The sequence below is a fragment of the Salvelinus alpinus genome, chromosome 1, assembly GCF_045679555.1.
Source record: "Salvelinus alpinus chromosome 1, SLU_Salpinus.1, whole genome shotgun sequence".
Lineage (NCBI taxonomy): Eukaryota > Metazoa > Chordata > Actinopteri > Salmoniformes > Salmonidae > Salvelinus > Salvelinus alpinus.
Window position 1 is genome coordinate 66986442 of NC_092086.1, and position 25539 is coordinate 67011980.

The 25539-nt window shown below is 43.1% G+C and overlaps 1 protein-coding gene across 3 annotated transcripts in view; it reads right to left on the reverse strand.

Annotated features, from left to right (window-relative positions):
- The window catches only part of LOC139583798 (rho GTPase-activating protein 26-like), a 112712-nt gene extending 88202 nt beyond the window's left edge, over positions 1 to 24510 (reverse strand). For 2 of the 3 annotated variants that reach the window (XM_071415288.1, XM_071415278.1), the window contains exon 1: positions 23922 to 24510. In XM_071415288.1, coding sequence (XP_071271389.1) covers positions 23922 to 24075 — 154 coding nt within the window. In that variant the 5' untranslated portion in view covers positions 24076 to 24510. The remainder of the gene's footprint in view (positions 1 to 23921) is intronic. The other variant, XM_071415268.1, reaches the window with a different exon arrangement.
- Positions 24511 to 25539: the final 1029 nt, after the last annotated feature.

A 25539-nucleotide genomic window follows, 5' to 3' on the forward strand; every position in this document is an offset into this window, starting at 1 on the left:
GACTTTGATGACAAAGTTTGATGACAAAATTTGCCCACAAGAAGGACCGCCGCACCACCTTCCTGTTCAAGTGAGCACAGCACAACAAGGTGAGTCCAAAAATGTCTTGTATGCTGCTGCATAAATGATGTAACATGCCAGGGAGATATGTATACTGTAGCTAAGAAAGTAATACTTTCAGCACTCTCAGCAGAGGCCAAATTCTGTGTCAGCTAGAGAAGTTCACTGTAAAAACAACTAAACAGATAATACCATCATATAAAATGTGAGGTGACCTGACCACTGACTAGTAATGTTCCAGTATGTTCCATTAAGGTGCTTTTATGTGCCTTTACGAGGTATTCATGTCACAAGGCAACATAAAGACATCATGAAAGTAGTGGTGTAATAAAATATGGTCAATGTCTGCCAAGAGTTATACAATCAAATCACATAAATCGGATTTATCTCACATGACAAGTCATTCCAAGGTTGATTTGTAAACCATGGAATGTAGACAATAGGCAGAATCTACCGCACACCCAAAGCTGATTTGTGAAGGTGCTGGAGGCATAAGGCAAAACTGGTGAAACAGGAAAAAGTCTTTGCACACTTCCCAGTCAGATGCAAATGTATCTTAATATAGCTGAGCGTTCGCTCAGTCGACCTTCATCAGAGCCTATCTCCACCAACCCTTGTGGGGACACCACTTAACTTTACACAATCTTCTCCATCCTTATACCAAGATTGTCACAACAAGAGAGTCTATTAGACATCTAACTTCTTGGGTTATTCAATTGCCTATATTTAGACTGGATGTCCTTTTATCTAAATAAAGGACTTATCTATGAAACACTAAACCCAATCACATCTTTAAAGCTTTCACCGTTTTCTCCTGGAGCAACACACGTGTATACCCATGTCTGGAGAGACATCGTACACGGCAAACCCTCTTTGACCTCAAGTCTCACGTTACAAGTCGACGACAACTTATAACGTTGCGGAGCCATCGCTGCTTCAACATGACCTGCTGTAGTGTAACAGTATCTCTGGCCTAATAAAAACAGGCAGACAGGGTGATGACACAGTCAATGATAAAGGGATATTCGAATGGTTACAGAAACCAGCAGTCACACACACACACACACACACACACACACACACACACACACACACACACACACACACACACACACACACACACACACACACACACACACACACACACACACACACACACACACACACACACACACACACACACACACACACACACACACACACACACACACACACACACAGAGAGAGAGTTTAGCATAGCGCGGTCCCAGACCTGTATGTGCTTTAGCCAACATATGCTACATGGGGTGGCAGGTAGCCTAGTGGTTAGAGCTTTGGGCCAGTAACCGAAAGGTTGCTGGATTGAATCCCCGAGCTGACAAGGTAAAAATGTGTCTGCCCCTGAACAAGGCAGTTAACCCACTGTTGCCTGGTAGGCTGTCCTTGTAAATAAGAATTTGTTCTTAACTGACTTGCCTAGTTTAAATAAAGGTTCAATAAAACAATAACAGCCATAGCCAGAGGAGATGGCTTAGGATAAAGCACATACTAGGCTACAGATCTGATCTGGGCCCAGGCCGGTTGATGAAGGGACCATTAGAAGGTGATCTGTGTCGTGACGGAGTGAGAGATTAAAGGTTTATCATGGCGGTTAGAGAGGAGATGTTCAGGATCAGTCAGTCTACCATGTAGGACACACTCTAACCTCATCACCCCACTGTCATCCCCCTCTCTCCATCCAACAGCTCCTAGTCCATGCTAGGCTCCCACTAGCCCCCCGACCCAGATTACCCACTAAGCCTGAATTTGAACAATACCTAGGCCTGCCTGCACCTCCCCACTCACCCCAGCAGAAAGTGGGCGGCCCGGGGATTAAATATTGTTAGCGGGGGTTATTTTTGGAGTTGGCTGGAGGAAACGGCCGGAAGCTCACACACACAGTCACTCACACACACTCTCTCGCTGCTCTAGTTGCCAGTGTGTTGTGTTTGTTTGAGTTGACCCAGGCAGTGCCAGAGACGGCTCTTCCCTCTCCAGACAGAAGCGGTGCACACACACCCACACGCACACACACAGGGAGAAAAATAACCCCAGCATGACCTGCAGCAGTGCTGAGGAAGACTGATAATCTGGTAATTCATCAAAGGCTGTGAAGGAGGGGAGGGAGGGTGGAAGCCTGGAAGGTGGTAGTGTGGAAGACTGCAGAAAGGGAGTAGGGTGGAAGATGGTAGGGTGGATGAGGTGTTACGATGGATGGCTGTGGGGAGGAAGGATGGGGGGTTGTGGGGTGTTGGTGGGTAGCCATCTGCCAAAAGGAGTCTCTGACAAAAAGAATGAGCTGAGCAATGCTGCTGCAACTACTGCAACAGTGGGTATAAAGATAAGCGATATGTGCTGCCGTTATACTCCTCTCACCAGATGGAGTCAAGTTAACATGACATTATGGTCATGGCTATCATATTACCAGACAGGGATCTTACTTCCCATTGACAGTGCCAGTCAAAGACTGGACACACCTACTCATTCAAGGGTTTTTCTTTAGTTGTACTATTTTCTACATTGCAAAAGAATAGTGAAGACATCACAACTATGAAAGAACACATATTGAATCGTGTAGTAACCAAAAAAGTGTTCAACAAATCAAAAGTGTTAAATGAATTGTATTTCAGAATCTTAAAATTAGCCACCCTTTGCCTTGATGACAGCTATGCACACTCTTGGCATTCTCTCAACCAGCTTCATGAGGAATGCTTTTCCAACAGTCTTGAAGGAGTTCCCATATATGCTGAGCACTTGTTGGCTGCTTTTCCTTCACTCTGCTGTACAACTCATCCCAAACCATTAGGTTGAGGTCGGTTAATTGATGCAGCACTCCATCACTCTCCTTGGTCAAATACAGTGGGGAGAACAAGTATTTGATACACTGCCGATTTTGCAGGTTTTCCTACTTACAAAGCATGTAGAGGTCTGTAATTTTTATCATAGGTACACTTCAACTGTGAGAGACGGAATCTAAAACAAAAATCCAGAAACTCACATTGTATGATTTTTAAATAATTAATTTGCATTTTATTGCATGACATAAGTATTTGATCACCTACCAACCAGTAAGAATTCCGGCTCTCACAGACCTGTTAGTTTTTCTTTAAGAAGCCCTCCTGTTCTCCACTCATTACCTGTATTAACTGCACCTGTTTGAACTCGTTACCTGTATAAAAGACACCTGTCCACACACTCAATCAAACAGATTCCAACCTCTCCACAATGGCCAAGACCAGAGAGCTGTGTAAGGACATCAGGGATAAAATTGTAGACCTGCACAAGGCTGGGATGGGCTACAGGACAATAGGCAAGCAGCTTGGTGAGAAGGAAACAACTGTTGGCGCAATTATTAGAAAATGGAAGAAGTTCAAGATGACGGTCAATCACCCTCGGTCTGGGGCTCCATGCAAGATTTCACCTCGTGGGGCATCAATGATCATGAGGAAGGTGAGGGATCAGCCCAGAACTACACGGCAGGACCTGGTCAATGACCTGAAGAGAGCTGGGACCACAGTCTCAAAGAAAACCATTAGTAACACACTACGCCGTCATGGATTAAAATCCTGCAGCGCACGCAAGGTCCCCCTGCTTAAGCCAGTGCATGTCCAGGCCTGTCTGAAGTTTGCCAATGACCATCTGGATGATCCAGAGGAGGAATGGGAGAAGGTCATGTGGTCTGATGAGACAAAAATAGAGCTTTTTGGTCTAACTCCACTCGCCGTGTTTGGAGGAAGAAGAAGGATGAGTACAACCCCAAGAACACCATCCCAACCGTGAAGCATGGAGGTGGAAACATCATTCTTTGGGGATGCTTTTCTGCAAAGGGGACAGGACGACTGCACCGTATTGAGGGGAGGATGGATGGGGCCATGTATCGCGAGATCTTGGCCAACAACCTCCTTCCCTCAGTAAGAGCATTGAAGATGGGTCGTGGCTGGGTCTTCCAGCATGACAACGACACGAAGCACACAGCCATGGCAACTAAGGAGTGGCTCCGTAAGAAGCATCTCAAGGTCCTGGAGTGGCCTAGCCAGTCTCCAGACCTGAACCCAATAGAAAATCTTTGGAGGGAGCTGAAACTCCGTATTGCCCAGCGACAGCCCCGAAACCTGAAGGATCTGGAGAAGATCTGTAGGGAGGAGTGGGCCAAAATCCCTGCTGCAGTGTGTGCAAACCTAGTCAAGAACTACAGGAAACGTATGATCTCTGTAATTGCAAACAAAGGTTTCTGTACCAAATATTCAGTTCTGCTTTTCTGATGTATCAAATACTTATGTCATGCAATAAAATGCAAATTAATTACTTAAAACTCATACAATGTGATTTTCTGGATTTTTGTTTTAGATTCCGTCTCTCATAGTTGAAGTGTACCTATGATAAAAATTACAGACCTCTACATGCTTTGTAAGTAGGAAAACCTGCAAAATCGGCAGTGTATCAAATACTTGTTCTCCCCACTGTAGCTGCAGAATGCTGTGGTAGCCATGATGGTTAAGTGTGCCTTGAATTCTAAATAAATCACAGACAGTGCCACCAGCAAAGCACCCCCACACCATCACACCTCCTCCATGCTTCCAGGTGGGAACCATACATGCAGAGATCATCCATTCACCTACTCTGCATCTCACAAAGACACGGCGGTTGGAACCAAAAATCTCAAATTTGGACTCATCAGACCAAAGGCCAGATTTCCAATGGTCTAAGTCTCAACTTCTTATTGGTGTCCTTTAGTAGTGGTTTCTTTGCAGCAATGGACCATGAAGGCCTGATTCACCCAGTCTTCTCTGAACAGTTGATGTTGTGCTCTGTCTGTTACTTGAACTCTGTGAAGCATTTATTTGGGCTGTAATTTCTGAGGCTGGTATCTCTAATGAACTTATCCTCTGCAGCAGAGATATCTCTGGGTCTTCCTTTCCTGTGGCGGTCCTCATAAGAGACATTTTCATCATAGCGCATGAAGTTTTTTGCGACTGCACTTGAAGAAACGTTCAAAAAAAAATCAAGTAATGACGGACTGTCGTTTCTCTTTGCTTATTTGAGTTGTTCTTGCCATAATATGGACTTGGTCTGTTACCAAATAGGGTTATCTTCTGTATACCACCCCTACCTTGTCACAACACAACTGATTGACTCAAACGCATTAAGAAGGAAAGAAATTCCACAAATTAACTTTTAACAAGCCACACCTGTGAATTTAAATGCATTCCAGGTGACTACATCATGAAGCTGGTTGAAAGAATGCCAAGAGTGTGCAAACTTGTCATCAAGGCAAAGAGTAGCTACTTTGAAGAACCTCAAATATAAAATATATTTTGATATGTTTTACACTTTTTTGGTGACTACATGATTCCCATATGTGTTATTTCATAGTTTTGATGTCTTCACTATTACAATGTAGAAAATAGTAAAAATAAAGAAAAACCCTGGAATGAGAAGGTGTATCCAAACTTTTGACTAGTACTGTACTATAGATGTCCTTCTATTGTTCCAGACAGTGTATGTGCCTGGTGGTGACGCTCAGACAATAAGGGTGTGGCTATATCTGAAAGGTCAAGCGACCCACCCATCGATCTGTTCTCGGACTTGGACTGCTGATAGTGCTGATAGTAGGTACAGTTGAAGTCGGAAGTTTACATACACTTAGGTTGGAGTCATTAAAACTCGTTTTTCAACCACTCCACAAATTTCTTGTTAACAAACTATAGTTTTGCCAAGTCGGTTAGCACATCTACTTTGTGCATGACACAAGTAATTTTTCCAACAATTGTTTACAGACAGATTATTTCACTGTATCACAATTCCAGTGGGTCAGAAGTTTACATACACTAAGTTGACTGTGCCTTTAAACAGCTTGGAAAAATCCAGAAAATAATGTCATGGCTTTAGAAGCTTCTGATAGGCTAATTGACATCATTTGAGTCAATTGGAGGTGTACCTGTGGATGTATTTCAAGGCCTACCTTCAAACTCAGTGCCTCTTTGCTTGACATCATGGGAAAATCAAAAGAAATCAGCCAAAACCTCAGAAAGAATTATAAACCTCCACAAGTCAGGTTCATCCTTGGGAGCAATTTCCAAATGCCTGAAGGTACCACGTTCATCTGTACAAACAATAGTACGCAAGTATAAACACTATGGGACCACGCAGCCATCATACCGCTTAGGAAGGATACGCGTTCTGTCTCCTAGAGAGGAACATACTTTGGTGCGAAAAGTTAAAATCAATCCCAGAACAACAGCAAAGGACCTTGTGAAGATACTGGAGGAAACAGGTACAAGAGTATCTATATTCACAGTAAAACGAGTCCTATATCGACATAACCTGAACGGCAGCTCAGCAAGGAAGAAGCCACTGCTCCAAAACCTCCATAAAAAAGCCAGACTACGGTTTGCAACTGCACATGGGGACAAAGCTGGTACTTTTTGGAGAAATGTCCTCTAGTCTGATGGAAAAAAAATAGAACTGTTTGGCCACAATGACCATCGTTATGTTTGGAAGAAAAAGGGGGATGCTTGCAAGCCAAAGAACACCATCCCAACTGTGAAGAACAGGGGTGGCAGCATCATGTTGTGGGGGTGCTTTGCTGGTGCACTTCACAAAATAGATGGTATCATGAGGCAGGAAAAGTATGTGGATATATTGAAGCAACATCTCAAGACATCAGTCAGGAAGTTAAAGCTTGGTCGCAAATGGGTCTTCCAAATGGACAATGACCCCAAACATACTTCCAAAGTTGTGGCAAAACGGCTAAAGGACAACAAAGTCAAGGTATTGGAGTGGCCATCACAAAGCCCTGACCTCAATCCTATAGAAAATATGTGGGCAGAACTGAAAAAGCGCGTGCGAGCAAGGAGGCCTACAAACCTGACTCAGTTACACCAGCTCTGTCAGGAGGAATGGGCCAAAATGTACCCAATTTATTGTGGGAAGCTTGTGGAAGGCTACCTGAAATGTTTGACCCAAGTTAAACAATTTAAAGGCAATGCTACCAATTACTAATTGAGTGTATGTAAACTTCTGACCCACTGGGAATGTGATGAAAGAAATAAAAGCTGAAAGAAATAATTCTCTCTACGCTTATTCTGACATTTCCCATTCTTAAAATAAAGTGGTGATCCTAACTGACCTAAAATAGGGATTTTCTACTAGGATTAAATGTCAGGAATTGTGAAAAACTGAGTTTAAATGTATTTGGATAAGGTGTATGTAAACTTCCGACTTCAACTGTAACTAGCAGCAACAGGTGGGACGCCCATGTTGACAGGGTAAGAGTAGAGACAGAGACAGAGAGAGGGAGGCCACATAGAGGCTGGACCTCTGCAACCCACCCAGTTAAGGCAACTGGTTAATTATTCAGCATCGGCCTCCCGAATGGTGCAGCGGTCAGTGCTAGAGGCATCACTACAGATCCGGGTTCGATCCCGGGCTGTGTCGAGGCTGGCCGCGACCGGGAGACCCATGAGGCGGTGCACAATTGGCCAAGCGTCATCCGGGTTAGAGGACGGTTTGGCCGGCTGGGATCCCCTTGTCCCATCACGCTCTAGCGACTCCTTGTGGCGGCCGGGCAAATGCAGGCTGACTTCGGTCGCCAGCTGTACGGTGTTTCCTCCGACACATTGGTGCGGCTGGCTTCCTGGGAAGCAGTGTGTCAAGAAACAGTGCGGCTTGGCGGGGTACCGTGTTTCGGAGGACACATGGCTCTCGAACTTCGCCTCTCCCGAGTCCGCACGGGAGTTGCAGCGATGGGACAAGACTGTAACTACCAATTGGATATCACGAAATTGAGGAGAGAAAGGGTTAAAAAAATACAATAAATAAAATAAATTATTCAGCATCACCACCACTTCTCTCTCTCCACACCACCCCTTCTCCCTTTAGCCACTTTACAGTCACCAACCACTCTCACAATACATTACCATGTTCAGTAGAGCTCTGGGTGTAGCTGAGGGAACTATCTGACCAAGCTGTGCGCTTTCCAAATCATCCCAACATACAGTTTCTATAGTTATTAAACTAAAGAGGTATTTAGGGGTCGGTAAGAGTTATTTATTAGTGGAGTGTAAACCAAACCGTGGCGTGAGCATGCAGAATTGTGTCTTCGGCGAAGAATGCACTTATTAGCAGGGGGAAAGAGTAAGAGCGCACAGGGGACAGGGAACGTCTGGCTCCATATTACCACAGCACTGCTCCAGCCTCTGTGTTACAAAACGAACACACATTCCAGTAGTAACGATTAAAAGGCTTGTCCTGGATCACAATTATTACTGTATTTATGGCTACTGGCTCTTAGATAGAACATCAATAAAAAGACAGGCAAGCTTCAGATGGAGGATATAGAAAGAGGGGAACCTCGATTTCCAGAACTCCTCACATTCAAGACTTGGAACACAAGAGACGAGAGACAAGAGACCAGAGCGAGAAAGACTAGAGAGAGAGAGACTAGAAAGAGAGAGAGAGACTAGAAAGAGAGAGAGAGACTAGAAAGAGAGAGAGAGACTAGAAAGAGAGAGAGAGACTAGAAAGAGAGAGAGAGACTAGAAAGAGAGACTAGAAAGAGAGAGAGAGAGAGAGAGAGAGAGAGAGAGAGAGAGAGAGAGAGAGAGAGAGAGAGAGAGAGAGAGAGAGAGAGAGAGAGAGAGAGAGAGAGAGAGAGAAAAAAAAACATAAGCTGGCCTGCCATGACACCAAACCTTGGGGTCTGTCACCTCTCTCTTTCTCTGGGTGGAGTGGAACACTGTCTTGCTGTCTCTCTGCCTTCCTCAGTCTTTCTTCTCTGCTCCCTCTCTCCGCCCTCTCCTATCCACCCCCTCTCTGGCCCTCATGGAGTGGACAGCAGCAGACATAAGCCTGTCTTCAGCAGACAGAGCAGACACAGAGCCCACTGACTGCAATGGGTGAAAAGGCCTGCCCACACAATGATCACCATTCATACAGGGGGAGAGGTGGGAGAGGGGGAAATCACACAGACCAAAGGCCGCTGTCACCAGCCTTGTTTTGGAGGAGAGGATGAAGGAAGGGAGGGGGCAGTACACCTGTCCTCAGGCCTATCTTAATAGTTTTAGTTACTCAGCTCCGTGGTCCTGGAATTCTCTCCAGAACATTTAAAAATGCGTTGGTGGAGTTTAAACAGTTGATCGATATAAATATCATAGAAGAGTGTAATTGTCTTTAGGACAGCTGTCTTTTAGTCAAGACGTTCGTGTTTTTTTACCGTAATATGTAATTGTTGTACTGTATGTCTGTCTATAGTTTTGTTTAATGTTGTGTTAGTGTATGTAAGTTGTTTTGTCTGAAACTTTGTTACTACCCCTGCTGCTATTGGACCAGGTCTCTCTTGAAAAAGAGATGTAATCTCAATGAGAAAAGCCTGTATGAATAAAGGTTAAATAAAAAAGTAAAAAATATGGAGGGGAGCATAATGCAAAGCTATGTGATGATGATGATGATGATGATGACGACGAATGGCGAGAAATTGAGCCCAATTTTTTTGTTTTCTTGGTGGCAGACGAATGGCAATTTCATGGTAGCAGAATGAAGCTAAGATTCCGATTTTTTCTTTTAAAGTATTTCAAACAAAAACCACTGATTGCAAATTTAAACACAACGACTACTTTTAACAATTTCCACTCAACATTTTACAAAAAAACACAGTTACTCATAGAACAGTGCAGATGTAAAGTTTGGTAACAGAATGAGAGTAAAAATCGTCCTCAGTTTTTTTATGTGCTGAAGTTTTCCGAAACTTAAATATCTACTCCGAATTCAGATTCTAAGATGTCTGCTGAAAGAATGGGATGTCAGCTATGATATGACATCTTGAGTTTAAAAAAAAATCAATTTGGGTTACTGAACTACAGTACGTGAAGTGGATTAACACCCGGTAACAGAATGATGGTAACAGAATGACTCTATAGGCTCCTGATCTGTACTATACAGAAATTAGCAGGTGACCCAACAGTGGTTTGTGAATAATATGATTTCACATTGTAGCCAATTCAGTTGCAGTCATTCTGTTACAGATTTTTCTGGTCATTCTGTTACCTATTTGGTAACAGAATGGCACATTTTTTATCACTTAATAAATCATAAACCAAATTGTTATCAGTAAAAACACTAGAACTATTTGGTAGGTCTTCCTTTACTTGTTAGTTATGGGAACTTTCATTAGCCTCCCTCCTCATGAGGGAGAGAAATTAGAAAATATCTTTAAGATACTGTATGTGGGTTTTTGGTAACGGAATTACAAGGCACAAGGCAATGTTTCTTAAACATATTAAAGGCAAATAATTTATCCAAAACTAAATATAAGTATTGATATTAGTTGGCAGGGGTTTTTACTTCAATATTATTGTGTTTTGATGTATTTCTAATACCTTTTGACGGTCCAAAGCCGTTTTTATCTCAATATTTAATCATTTCTGGGTAACAATTAAGTACCTTACTGTGATTATTTTCAATTAAAATGGTCAAAAATTATCAAAAATAGCATCTTAGCAAGGAGCAATTTCTCAAGCAAGAATTCTGCTAGGGCTGCCTGGAAGTGGTCTGAGTGGGGAGGGAAAATTGAAAACTAGCTGTTATTGACAGAGAGGTTTGGAACTCGCTTTCTTATTGGTTTATTTACCAATGTCCCACCTGGTGATGTCACCTACTTTTAACAATTTCCACTCAACATTTTACAAAAAACACATTTACTCGAAGAACAGTGCAGATGTAAAGTTTGGTAACTGGAAAAATGTATGGAAAAATGGTAGAAAAATGTTTTTGCCTTAATTATACATTTAAAAAAAATGTACTCTTAGCTTTAATTTGACACCAAATTTGATGTGCTCCTATGAACTTCACATGTTATTGCTCATGGTTCATTTGTCATGAAAATGCCCCTAACCTACATGGAGATAAAATATTACTGTTACAATAGCCCACAACTGAATATTTTGTTTTAGGATTTCCATGTTTGTTATACGGACACCATCAACTACGCTCTATGGCACTGTGTGGTTCTTTATGAGCACTCACACAAACATATTAGGCTTGAGCGGTATACCGTATACCGGGGTATTTGGAAATAGCCACAGGATGGTTTTTCAATACCGTTGAAACTATTTCTTTGAAGTTTTTTAAATAAATTGTTATATTTGTAGCTACTTTTTAAGTAAATACCTGTAGTCAACTTGTGCAATACGTTAGGAGACAAAGAAGATTGTGTTCTTCATTTCACCTGTCACATACAGTGCCTTGCAAAAGTATTCATCTCCCTTGGGATTTTCCTATTTTGTTGCATTACAACCTGTAATTTAAATATAATTTTATTTGGATTTCATGTAATGGACATACACAAAAAAAGTCCAAATTGGTGAAGTGAAATGAAAAAAATTACTTGTTTCAAAGAATTCCCCCCCAAAAATTACGGAAAAGTGGTGAGTGCATATGTATTCACCCCCTTTGCTATGAATCCCCTAAATAATATCTGGTGCAACCAATTACCTTCAGAAGTCACACAATTAGTTAAATAAAGTCCACCTGTGTGCAATCTAAGTGTCACACGATTTCAGTATACATAAACCTGTTCTGAAAGGCCCCAGAGTCTGCAACACTGCTAAGCAAGGGGCACCACCAAGCAAGCGGCAATATGAAGACCAAGGCGCTCTCCAAACAGGTCAGAGACAAATTTGTGGAGAAGTACAGATCAGGGTTGGGTTATAAAAAATATCAGAAACTTTGAACATCCCACGGAGCACAATTAAATCCGTTATTAAATTTTTTTAAAGAATATGGCACCACAACAAACCTGCCAAGAGAGGGCCGCCCACCAAATCTCACGGACCAGTCAAGGATGGCATTAATCAGAGAGGCAACAAAGAGACCAAAGATAACCCTGAAGGAGCTGCAAAGCTCCACAGCGGAGATTGGAGTATCTGTCCATAGGATCACTTTAAGCCGTACACTCCATAGATCTGGGCTTTAAGGAAGTGTGGCCAGAAAAAAAGCCATTGCTTAAAGAAAATAAATAAGCAAACACGTTTGGTATACGCCAAAAGGCATGTGGGAGACTCCCCAAACATATGGAAGAAGGTACTCTGGTCAGATGAGACAAAAATTTTGCTTTTTGGCCATCAAGGAAAACACTATGTCTGGCGCAAACCCAACACCTTGCATCACCCTGAGAACACCACCCCCACAGTGAAGCATGGTTGTGGCAGCACAATGCTGTGCGGATGTTTTTCCATCGGCAGGGACTGGGAAACTGGTCAGAATTGAAGGAACAATGGATAGCGCTAAATACAGGGAAATTCTTGAGGGAAACCTGTTTCAGTCTTCCAGAGATTTGAGACTGGGACGGAGGTTCACCTTCCAGCAGGACAATGACCCTAAGCATACTGTTAAAGCAACACTCAAGTGGTTTAAGGGAAAACATTTAAATGTCTTGGAATGGCCTAGTCAAAGCCCAGACCTCAATCCAATTGAGAATCTCTGGTATGACTTAAAGATTGCTGTACACCAGCGGAACCCATCCAACTTGAAGCAGCTGGAGCAGTTTTGCCTTGAAGAATGGGCAAAAATCCCAGTGGCTAGATGTGCCAAGCTTATAGAGACATACCCCTAGAGACTTGCAGCTGTAATTGCTGCAAAAGGTGGCTCTACAAAGTATTGACTTTGGGGGGGTGAATAGTTATGCACAGTCATTTTTTTTGTCTTATTTCTTGTTTGCTTCACAATAAAAAATATTTTGTATCTTCAAAGTGGTAGGCATGTTGTGTAAATCAAATGTTACAACCCCCCCAAAATAAATGTTCATTCCAAGTTGTAAGGCAACAAAATAGGAAAAATGCCAAGGGGGGTGAATACTTTCGCAAGCCACTGTAATTGTTCATTATGAAGCTTACCGGTAGTCCCCTGTCACGGGGTGTTTGTTTACAAGCACACGATGACGAGTGACTGGAGCCTTATGAGTGTGTTGTGCAGCACTGTTGTGCAGCATGCGCCAGGTGATCTAGGTACAGTATGGAATTCACAACTAAATGTTTGCCAGCTAGATATCTTATAACTATTAAGTTAACGGTCTAAAATGTGCTAAATGCTCTGCAGTTGTGCATTTGGTTTGCTAATTTAATAGCTACTTAGCTATCTAGCTAAGTGGATATCTTCTTCCAAAATGAAGGTTCCCTTGGTAACAGCAGAGAATCACCTCATGAATCAAGAGCCTTGCTGTCTAAGATATGTTTTGTGCGTGCAGCAAACTGTGAGTAGCATTTTGTTACTTGTATAAATTTATGAGCTGGGATGTCTGTCCTGCAAATACTTTAGTTCAGAGACCGTATAAAATGTTGGCAATGCGCTCGTTTAGCATTTAGTTAGCCAGCTAGAACAGCCGGTATTACCGACACTGAATGTAAGACATGAACAAAATGCATCAGCAACTTTCTGAAATGGCACAGGAATGCCCCTGTCTGTGTGTATGTGTGCGGGGCTTGCTTATGTCTATAATTTGTGTAGCCGTTAGCGATAATGCAAATGATCACCTTCTTTTGATGGAGATGGAAAGGCTTTCCTAAAAACCTTCTCAATTAAATTGTGACTACAAAGTAGCCTACCTGGCAGAATAATATTAAGATTATTTTCATCAAACCAAATGGCAATTTGTTTTGCAAACTCTGCAATCCCATGCGCGCTACAGCAACACCGCTTAAAGGGATACTTCGTGATTTTGGCAATGATGCCCTTTATCTACTTCCCCAGAGTCAGATGAATGGTAAAATGGCCTCATTGCCAAAATCCCAAGGAATCCCTTTAACCAAACAATGGTCTCTTCCTGATGTGCACTTGCATTAAAGGGTTGTTACCCCAAAATTGAAATATCTTCAATTTTTTCCAGATCTAAAAAATTGTCTCTTGATGTGGTTTAAACATTGTTCTGGACTTAGAACATTCCATTTTGTTGTTTTTCTGTTAAAACAGTGTGATTTTGAGAGCGAAAACCTGAAAAAACAGAAGCCTGGTAAAACAACTAAGAAAATGGAATTTGGGGAAAAAACTAAACAAAATCAGGCAAAAGAAATTGAATGTATTTTATAGGCCCTACACCACGTCATCCCTCAGAGCAACTCCTACAGTAAACATCCCTGAGACAGCCAGAGGTAGAACTGGCATCATCACCTGATGATGACTATACAGTAGGCTGTGTTGTGTATGTGTGTGTGCGTGTGCACATGCGTGTGTGGTGACAGAGAGCCAGAGGTAGGGCAGCCTGATCACCATACATACAGTAGGTTTGCTCTAAACGTCAAAACAACAATTGCAATGCCTTTAAAGTGACTAAACCAAGTATACTTTACGGCTACCTATTCAGATTGAACCATGTGTTCTGTTTCAGATCTTAACCTTGTTCCTTCTTTATGACCACACATTATCCATCAGATAACCTCCAGGAGATTGTAAACAGGCCTTCCTCCTTCAGAACTTTCCTGTTCCTGACCTGCACTGTTCTATTCCCCCAGTCTTTTATGATGTTTCCACAGAAAAAGAATGTTGGAAGTCAGCACACAGATCCAATCAATGTGTATCAAAGCACAAAGTACAGAAACACCCAAATGACACAAAGCACAGCTTATATTATGGAGAGTCCCCTGAATGACCCTAGCCTGCCTTTGGTGTCACAACAACTGGACGCAACACGACTACATTACACAGTACATCTATACTGAACAAAAATATAAACACAACATGTATAGTGTTGGTCACATGTTTCAAGATCCCAGAAATGCTCCATATGCACAAAAATATTATTTTTGCGGTAAGCTATGGACAACAAACACAATTGCATTTTATCGATGGCAATTTGAATGCACAGAGATACAGGGACAAGATACTGAGGCCCATTATCATACCATTCATAATAATGCACGTCCTCATGTCGCAAGGATCCGTACACAATTCCTTGAAGCTGAACATGTCCCAGTTCTTCCATGGCCTACATACTCACCAGACATGTCACCCATTGAGCATGTTTGGGATGCTCTGGATCGACGTGCATGACAGCGTTTCAGTTCTGCCAATATCCAGCAACTTCGCAGAGCCATTAAAGAGGAGTGGGACAACATTCCACAGGCCACAATCAACAGCCTGATCAACTCTATGTGAAGGAGATGTGTCGCACTGCATGAGGCAAATGGTGGTCACACTGGTTTTCTGATCCACACCCCTACTTATTTTAAAAGTATCTGTGATTTTCAGATACATATCTGTATTTCCAGTCATGTGGAATGCATAGTTTAGGGCCTAATGAATATATTTCAATTGACTGATTTCCTTACATGAACTGTAACTCAGTAAAATCTTAGAAATTGTTGCCTGATGCATTTATATTTTTGTTCAGTGCATATAGTGCCACTGATACAATCAGTGGGAATAGGGGCCAGGTGTGCGCAAGGAAAGTTCCAGAGGGATCCGTGACAGTCCCCCCCACCAACGCGCTGCACCAGCAGCGCAACGACACCGGTCTCGAGGACGATCACAGGGAACGCAGTGCGGGTCGATCAGGACCCGATGCAGCTGCCGAAGTTGCAGTGGCGTCGGACGGACGGACCGGTTGTGGCGGCGTCGGACAGGCCAGTTGTGGCTGCTGAAGTTGCGTCATCGGACAGACCAGTTGTGGCGACGTCGGACGACCCAGTTGCAGCTGCTGAAATTGCGGCGGTGCCGCAATGGTCGATTATTCTGCACGTTGGTACGAATGGATTCGGGAGACAGGCGCAGGAATGCGTAATAGGAGTTTTTTTAAGCCCCAAATTACGGCGTGCCGTGTAAAGGATACTCTAAACAAACACGTAACAAAAACACAGGGTTGAAACCCAAACAAAAGAGCGAGGAGTACCTTGAATAAATAACCCTAGCGCAAAATGATTATCACACAGGACAAGACCCGTAATCATCTGCGCAATCCAGAAGGGCACGAAAGCCCAAAACTGTCACGTCTGCTCCCCCCCCCCCCCACTGGCGATTGAGCACGCCAGGCTGCCCTGCATCACGCACTCCTTCATTACGCACACCTGCCTTCCCTCGTCAAGCACATCAGAAAACAAAGACAAAAAACAATCAATGCAGAAGCGGTTCTGCATTGATTGTTTTTTGTCTTTGTTTTCTTGTATGCTGACGCTGTTCCTGTCTTGTTCCTTGTACGTTCTTTATTAAATGTTTTACTCCCCGTGCCTAATTCGTCTCTCCAGCGTTAACTCATGTGACAAAAACACACAGCACAGGCACTGACACGCACCAACGGACATAGTAACAATAATTGACAGCACTATGGTGAACAAAGGGCACATACAGTATATACAAATACAATCAGTGGGAATAGGGGCCAGGTGTGCGCAATGAAAGTTCCGGGGGATCCGTGACAACACACACTCATGTCTTTCTCTATTGGTCCAGTAAGGGTTCTATTTTTCAAAGCAGACTTACTGTAAGAGGCCATAATGCTGAAGGAGGACTAGAACCAGGATAGTGGGTAGCTAGGGTGAGAATGATTCAGTGTAGCCAATGTCTACAGTTGAAGTCGGAAGTTTACATACACCTTAGCCAAATACATTTAAACTCCGTTTTTCACAATTCCTGACATTTAAGCCTAGTAAAAAGTCCCTGTTTTAGGTCAGTTAGGATCACCACTTTATTTTAAGAATGTGAAATGTCAGAATAATAGTAGAGAGAATGATTTATTTCAGCTTTTATTTCTTTCATCACATTCCCAGTGGGTCAGAAGTGTACATACACTCAATTAGTATTTGGTAGCATTGCCTTTAAATTGTTTAACTTGGGTCAAAAGTTTCGGGTAGCCTTCCACAAGCTTCCCACAATAAGTTGGGTGAATTTTGGCTCATTCCTCCTGACAGAGCTGGTGTAACTGAGTCAGGTTTGCAGGCCTCCTTGCTTGCACACACTTTTTCAGTTCTGCCCACAGATGTTCTATAGGATTGAGGTCAGGGCTTTGTGATGGCCACTCCAATACCTTGACTTTGTTGTCCTTAAGCAATTTTGTCACAACTGTGGAAGTATTCTTGGGGTCATTGTCCATTTGGAATTCCCATTTGCGACCAAGCTTTAACCTCCTGACTGATGTCTGAGATGTTGCTTCAATGCCGCGAGGCGGCAGCGTAGCCTAGTGGTTAGAGCGTTGGACTAGTAACCGAAAGTTGGCAAATTCAAATCTCCGAGCTGACAAGGTTCAAATCTGTCATTCTACCCCTGAGCAAGTTAACCCACTGTTCCTAGGCCGTCATTGACAATAAGAATTTATTCTTAACTGACTTGCCTAGTTAAATAAAGGTAAAATATATATTTTTTTTTAAGTATGTAAACTTCTGACTTCAACTGTTTGTGTGAAGAATTCACACAGCTCTGTATGTAACTAAAGGCCATTAGAAAGGTCCTTTTCAAGAGTGGGAGCCCTGAAAATAAACTCCACGTTGTATGTGTAAATCCCACTTCCTCTTTCCCAGTTAGGAGGCCAGAGTGGAGACCAGCTCAGAAACCATAGCCTACCTGCATACTTTCGCCAGATGGAAAATGTTCATGTTTCTAAAAAGAACCAAACAGGTCTTAATGGTTTTCAATTCCCCTTTTCTTTTGCCTTTCATCCTCTCTCTTTCGCACTCTTCATATGTGTATCCCCTCTTTAAGTGTATCCCCTACAGACATTGTCATTGGGTCATCAATAGTGCCTCCAGCACTTCTGCTCTCCCGCACATAGAGAGAGAGGCCAGCTATGTTTCACTCACAACATTTATGTGAAGCCCGCTTGGAAGAAGTCCACCTGCACAAAACAAAATAGGCCTGAATTCATGGCAGGAGGTTTGCAGGGCAGGCTTTCAATTTCAGTAACACTACTCTGTAGAAAAATGAACAGCAAGCTGAATGTGGTGGAAAAAGCAACCAACATGTGCATACATTTATATGTATATAGCCTATAGAGAGAATTAGACTGGTGCATACCATGGAAATACGTTTCACGTCTTTGTGAGTGGAAACACATGAAGGAATATGCCTGAACACAAACTGCTGAGTGGCTGAATGACTATGCAATTATGAAGCATGTAACTAAATAAAGCTTCTAAAGTTCAAATATTTACCAACTCTGTGTCCACCTGGATTGTGTTAGCTCATCTTGGTAGAAAGCCAAAATAACCCAAACACATGATTGGACCATCTGAGCATACGTGATAAGTGCAGCTCTGCCACTGTAGGTTCAGGGCTCGGAGAAGCTTCCCCTGACAAAGAAATGGCAATAGTAGACAGAGCTGTGTGGTGAGGGTGCCCTAATTTCCCCGCCTTTACGTCATTGCTTAAGGAATACCGCCCATGCCAACCCCCACATCTCACACACACGCACACACTTGCGCTCACATACGTGCACGCACATATTTCTTGTCCTTTGTTCCCATTTGATGCATTCAGTAGAATGCCCTGAGACGCAATGACACCCCCCACTCCTCACGACACTCCCCCACTCCTCGCGACACCCCCCCACTCCTAGCGACACCCCCCACAACATCCCCCCACTCCTCACAACACCCCCCCACTCCTCAAAACACCCCTCACTCCTCACTACACCCCCCCACTCCTCACTACACTCCCTCACAACACCCCCCACTCCTCACAACACCCCTCACTCCTCACTACACCCCCCCACTCCTCACTACACCCCCCCCACTCCTCATGACACCACCCACTCCTCTCTCCCTCCCACAGGCAAACTGGGATAATGTGACTCTGTTCTGAAAGGCAAGAGCTCCCCCCCCCCCCTCCCCCCCCACACACACACACACACCTCTGAAAGGGCCTACAGAGAAAGAGACTCGCTGGGCCAGTAGTTGTGTGTATATTAGTCACAGTCACATTGTGTGGATGCATTGGGTTCATCCATCACCACAGTAGAGAGATAGTAATTTACCAGCTCTATCATCACCACTCATAAAACACACTGGGGGACCTCCAAGCAGAGTGCTCTTGAGGTAGGCCTAACTTCTGTCCTGGGGATTCTCACTCTGCTTCTCAAAGGGTTGGAGATGCTTCAACAGGGGAACATAGTGGAGTAGACTATTTAGAGCCTCTGTTTATAGAGGCCTGTTTCTATAGCTGAACCTGGATGTTTAACGGCTACGTGAAAGAATGCAGGGACCATTTCACTTTCTCTTAGCTGCATTCACTTCACAACAGCATCAACTAAACAAACACTGGCACCCTATCCCCTATTACAGTGCACTACTTTTGAACAGGTCCCATAGGACCTGTAGTGCACTACATAGGGAATAGGGTTCCATTAGGAACCAAGCGTTAAGTACATCCTTGTGGGACAGAGTGTGTAGGTGAGAAAGGTAACACCTACCTACAGCAAATACTGCGGTAATAACTATGTAACTACAATAACTATGTAACTACAATATCCTAAAATGTATAATTTGGTCATCTGATCCTAATAATACCAGTCGTCGACAGTGTGAGAGGACATGATCTTATGTAAGGTGGCAAAATATAAACAGTTAACTATGAGAAACAAACAGCCTGCTGAGTTGAGGGGGAAACTCAGGCATACTCCCTAATCCTCCATCTGGTGTCATTTCATCAACCCACTGTAGGACAGAATACATGTGAATACATGTAAACTCATGTTTCATAGGCCTTGGATTCACACTCACGAAAGACTCCTTTAGAAGACAGTCCATAAAAACCTGCAACGGGAGACGTTCATTTCACCTCTCCTCGCTGAAATGCTGTGTCTGTTGTTAAATGATTTAAACCCGTGTGGAAATCGATATATGCTTCTCAGTCATCGCCATGTAAAAATACTCAAGGGTGCTGAAGCATTCTTCACCTCAGAAAACCCCTGTGACAACTTTGCCATTCTAGACGATGATGACCTCACACTAAAATTGCAAAGCCTGTGTGTTCGAGCTATGTTATTGTGACAGTGACATACCGCAGTAGGTGAACCAATGGCAGGGGTTAAACTCAAGAGCCGTTCCTTTTACACAAAGCAAACTCAAACAAAACCTGGTTTTCATTTTATCCCATTTACTCAAAACAGGCAACATTTTATGTCAAAATATGTAGCCTTCCCATCCGCAGAACAGCGTTCGGTAAACCCTAATTTGGGTTAATTTGAGTGATTAACGAAATGTCATGTTTAAGGTCAGGTGTAAGACGTTTCACCTGGATCCCTAATGACAGGTTGCCCTTTGCTTACAGAACATCCATCTTGCACCAGAGGCGGGCTGGTGTGGCTGGCTGGCTGGTTGTGGACTACAGCTGGTGTTGGTGCTCTGTGAAGTCTGTGACTGACTGTAGGCCTGGCCCACAGGAACCACACTCCAACCAACAGGATGGGGAGGCGGTAAATGACACTGATATTTCAGATGTGACAGGGGGTTGAATAGTAGCCTAAAGTCACTCCTCAGGTGTAACGTATGGTTTACATTCTCTTGTGGCGAGTAGTGACACCTCATGTATGTTAGAGGTTACAAACATGTGCTTGTTGTTGTGCAATCACCGCTAGCAACCAGAACAAGGATTGACAAGTTGATTCTGGATTCAATTCTCGCTAAAGTAGAGTGCTTCAAAATAATGTGAAAAGGGAACTGTAACATAGGCTTACATTATCCCCATGTAATATGCAATTAAAACACACTTTATATGGCCTGTGGTTTCTGCAGCTACACAAACAGCAGTAGTTACAATAGTTGACGATCCCTAACCCCAGTTCCCCTCTGACCTGGGACTAGGGTCAATACGGGTCATTCTGTTTCTAGATGTCCCTGATAGACAAAAGCAGAACTGTCCAGACTGTGACTGTTAGCTGACAGTGGACTGTACAGAAGAGCATGGCGTTTTTTGGCCGGTTTTGAACATCTATCATGAGTTAGAGTGGAGTGAAAACTTTAGGTAATGTATAGTAGTGTCGTAACAGTGTGTTACTGTATGAGGCAAGAGTAGCTAAATGTAAAGACTAGCGCTTGTACTTCACACTAGCTGCCTGGTGACTTGTGAACATGGGACTTTTGTTTGAGGCTTGATGCTGTGGATTGTTCCAAATCCCAACTCTGACCAGCAAGCACCTGTCAACTCAGGCAGTGTTCTCCTCCCCTCTATCTGAACCGTCACTGACTGATGCTGTTTAATGACTAAGTCCTTCATCTTACAACCGTATTCTGCAGGAAAAGATCAGGCGATAATGGAAATGTTTCACATTACCATACACACTTTATATATACACACAATACACAGTGCATTCGGTAGGCCGTCGTTGTAAAATAAGAAATTATTCTTAACTGACTTGCCTAGTTAAATAGAGGTAAAATAAAATAAATACCAAATTATTGGTATGGAAAGTATTCAGACCCATTGACTTTTTCCACATTTTGTTACCATATAGCCTTAATCTAAAATGGATTTTAATAGTCCCCCCCCCTCATCAATCTACACACAATTCCCCATAATGACAAAGCAAAAACAGATTTTTTTGAAATTTAAACTAAAATATCAAATTTTCATAAGTATTCAGAGCCTGTACTCAGTACTTTGTTGGAGCACCTTTGGAAGAGGGCATCAAGTCTTCTAGGGTATGACGCTACAAGCTTGGCACACCTGTATTTGGGGAGTTTCTCCCATTCTTCTCTGCAGATCCTCTCTGTCAGGTTGGATGGGGAGCGTTGCCGCACAGCTATTTTCAGGTCTCTCCAGAGATGTTCGATCGGGTTCATGTCCAGGCTCTGGCTGGGCCACTCAAGGACATTCAGAGCCTTGTCCCGAAGCCACTCCTGCGTTGTCTTGGCTGTGTGTTTACATGCTGACCACATCGCTTGTGTGGCGTGCGTGAGCGTTGCAAAATAAATGTACACATAAATGTTATTCAATCATCGCCCTCACACTGCTCGCGCGTGTCTGTGTGGACAGGTGCTAAAATAGAACGTGGTTTTATTTGTGACGCTTAACGCGCTGCAAGTCCCGCCTCTCCCATCTCCTCATTGATTTTTAGAAGCATATACCCACGTGGGTGATTGAAAGATGAACTGAGGTCCACACTCCAGTCCAGTCGGTAGTGGTAATGCACCTTAAAGTTGGTTGCCAACTGCCATATAAAGTCCAAAGAAGAAGAAGAAACCTGAAGGAGGAGAGATTACTAGAAAACAAACATTTTTACCCTTTTATTTGTGGATTAATTGTCGGAGTAGAGGACCTTGTGCATTTCAGGTAAAATAACAAACCAATTTTTATATCCCTGGACAAATTAGCTAGCAACAGCAAGCTAGCTAGCGAAATTGCCATAAATGTTTGCTTATCGATCTGTCCCCAAATTAATATAATTGGTTGAGAGTTCGTTTTGATATTTCAACCTGCGTGTCCTGATCACGTCTGGTGTGGGTGGACAAAATCAAAATGTGCGTGATGGCGCACGCAGACAGGTCTGGTCAGCATGTTAGGGTCGTTGTCCTGTTGGAAGGTGAACCTTCACCCCGTCTGAGGTCCTGAGCGCTCTGGAGCAGGTTTTCATCAAGGATCTCTCTGTACTTTTCTCCGTTCATCTTTCACTCAATCCTGACTAGTCTCCCAGTCCCTGCCTCAGAAAAACATCCTCACAGCATGATGCTGATGCTGCCACCACCATGCTTCATCGTAGGGATGGTGTCAGGTATCCTCCAGATGTGACGCTTGGCATTCAGGCCCAAGATTTCAATCTTGGTTTCATCAGACCTGATAATCTTGTTTCTCATGGTCTGAGCGTCATTTAGGTGCCTTTTGGCAAACTCCAAGAGGGCTGTCATGTGCCTTTTACTGAGGAGTGGCTTCCATCTGGCCACTCTACCATAAAGGCCTGATTGGTGGATTTCTGCAGAAATGGTTGTACTTTTGGAAGGTTCTACCATCTCCACAGAGGAACTCTGGAGCTCTGTCAGAGTGACCATTGGGTTCTTGGTCACCTCTCTGACCAAGGCCCTTCTCCCCCAATTGCTCAGTTTGGCCGGTCGGCCAGCTCTAGAAAGAGTCAGTGGTTCCAAACCTCTTCCATTTAAGAATGATGGAGGCCACTGTTCTTGGGGACCTTCAATGCTGCAGACATTTTTTGGTACCCTTCGCCATATCTGTGCCTCGACACAATACTGTCTCGGAGCTCTACAGACAATTCCTTCGATCTCATGGTTTCGTTTTTGCTCTGACATGCACTGTCAACTGTGGGACCTTATATAGACAGGTGTGTGCCTTTCCAAATCATGTCCAATCAATTGAATTTACCACAGGTGGACTCCAATCAAGTTGTAGAAACATCTCAAGGATGATCAATGGAAACAGGATGCACCTGAGCTCAATTTCGAGTCTCATAGCAAAGGGTCTGAATACTTATGTAAATAAGGTATTTCTGTTTTTTTTATTTTTAATACATTTGCAAACATTTCTAAAAACACGTTTTCACTTTGTCATTATGGAGTATTGTGTGTAGATCAATGAGGGGGAAAAAACATTTGATCCATTTTAGAACAAGGCTGTAACATAAAATGTGGGATAAGTCAGGGGTTCTTAATTCTTTCTGAATGAACTGTATGCTACTTTAAATCTAAAATCCACTTTGCTATTAGTGAAAATATTTTGGGTAAACTACTTAAGATCATTAGAGAGCTAACACATACGTCTCTAATACATTGGGCAATGTCTTCATTCATAATTGTTTGGGAATTTAGCTGAACACAGTAGCGCAGTCATCGTCACAATAAAGTGCTACATTGTTGCAACCGTGTCAATGTCATGTGTACACTCCCTTTCTTCCCCCACAAAGAGCAAATGGATTATCTTACTTTTCAGTGCTTGGATGAGCGCCTTCCCATCTTTGATCAGCTCTTTGATGAACTTATTGGTCTTGTCCAGTTCTAGTTCGTGAGACTTCAATCTGTCTCGGAACTGGGGACTGTCCAGATAGCAGTCACTAAACTCCAGAGCAGGCAGTCCCATGTTTTCTCCCAGTCCACAGTACCCGAGTTCGGAGGATGAAGAAATCTTTGACTTATGATGTGCAATCCAATTATAAGAAGGTAGCAGAACACAGAGAGCAAAATTCAGATACCTGGTTACATTACACTACACACCCAATAACCTTTCTGACAACATGCAGGCGGGCAAACGTGGATCTGGCTTCTTTTAGCCTAGGATCCAAAAGGCATCACCAAAAAACTGCACGCGAAAAACTGTGCTTGTCCGGGAGGGACGTGCTGAAATAATATTCAGTTCTTGGCTGTCAAATAATCCAGGTAAACCTTCTGTGCATTCCTCATGACAACATCATATTAGTGATGAAAAGGGGAGGAAAGTGAAACAACGAGACACGGTAGTAGTTGCGAATTCTTCGACTGGGCGATTAAATGCAGTCCCTTTCTCTCAAGCTTTGGCGTCCGTACCAACCTACCCCGAAACAGATAATCTTATGATGGATGCGGCTGTAGACCAATAGTATTGCTGAGTTCCAAAACGGTCCGAGGAGGCAAGCCACACTACCAATGACTGCACTACAGTTGCAGGAGATGGGTGCGTAAAGAACGGGCTGGTTGGTCAAGAACGCATCGAAGTCACTTCAGAAAGGGGAATTTTTCTGGGGGGGTTACATCAACCTGCTCAGGCTCGGATTAGCAAAGCGACAAATTGTTGTTTAATCTTAAACTGTTTAAATTAAGAGCCCATTTAGTGAGCAAGTGTTAGGCCTTGGTAATTCCACACATCACAGGCCTTTATTTAATCTGCTACACTTGCAAATGGAAATGTTATCAATAATAGGACCGTAAATCAATCACAAACTCAACTAATGCCTTAACTGTTTATTACAGTTTGAAACTAATAAATTGGCTTGTTTATAAATTATGTATAACCCCTTTGTAAATCATAGTGTGTGCGTGTGCGCGCGTGCGCGCGTGTTTGTGTCAGTCTAGACAGAGTCTGTGCTGTTTATCTATGTAACAAATCATCACCTCATGTCAGGAAAAATTGTTATTTCACTTAAGATTTTAGCAGTGCATTGGAGATACAAGTCCACACTTGTTTGTGCTTACTGTGTTGGCAACTCCAGATTTAGATGTGCAACTTCCTCCAACACAGTATGATCATGATGAATGCTAATTAGGCTACTCAGTTTCCATACAGTTTTAATTTGCAACTGCAAATAGTGCTAAAAATCTGCAACTTTAGGGATTTCATACCGATTTGAGCCTATAAATAAGATAAGATAAAAAATTATTTACTGCTTGGGGTCTACTTTACCAATGGGTTCCATACGCTCCTAGAATTAATCATATCATTTTACATCTGTGAAGGGCCTTCAACCAGCCCTCTCGTTGTAAATAACGTGACTCTGGATCATTCACTTCCTTGCATGTTTTTTACTTACCCTGGAACACTGTTGGCATTGACCCCCTTATTTTATTCTAA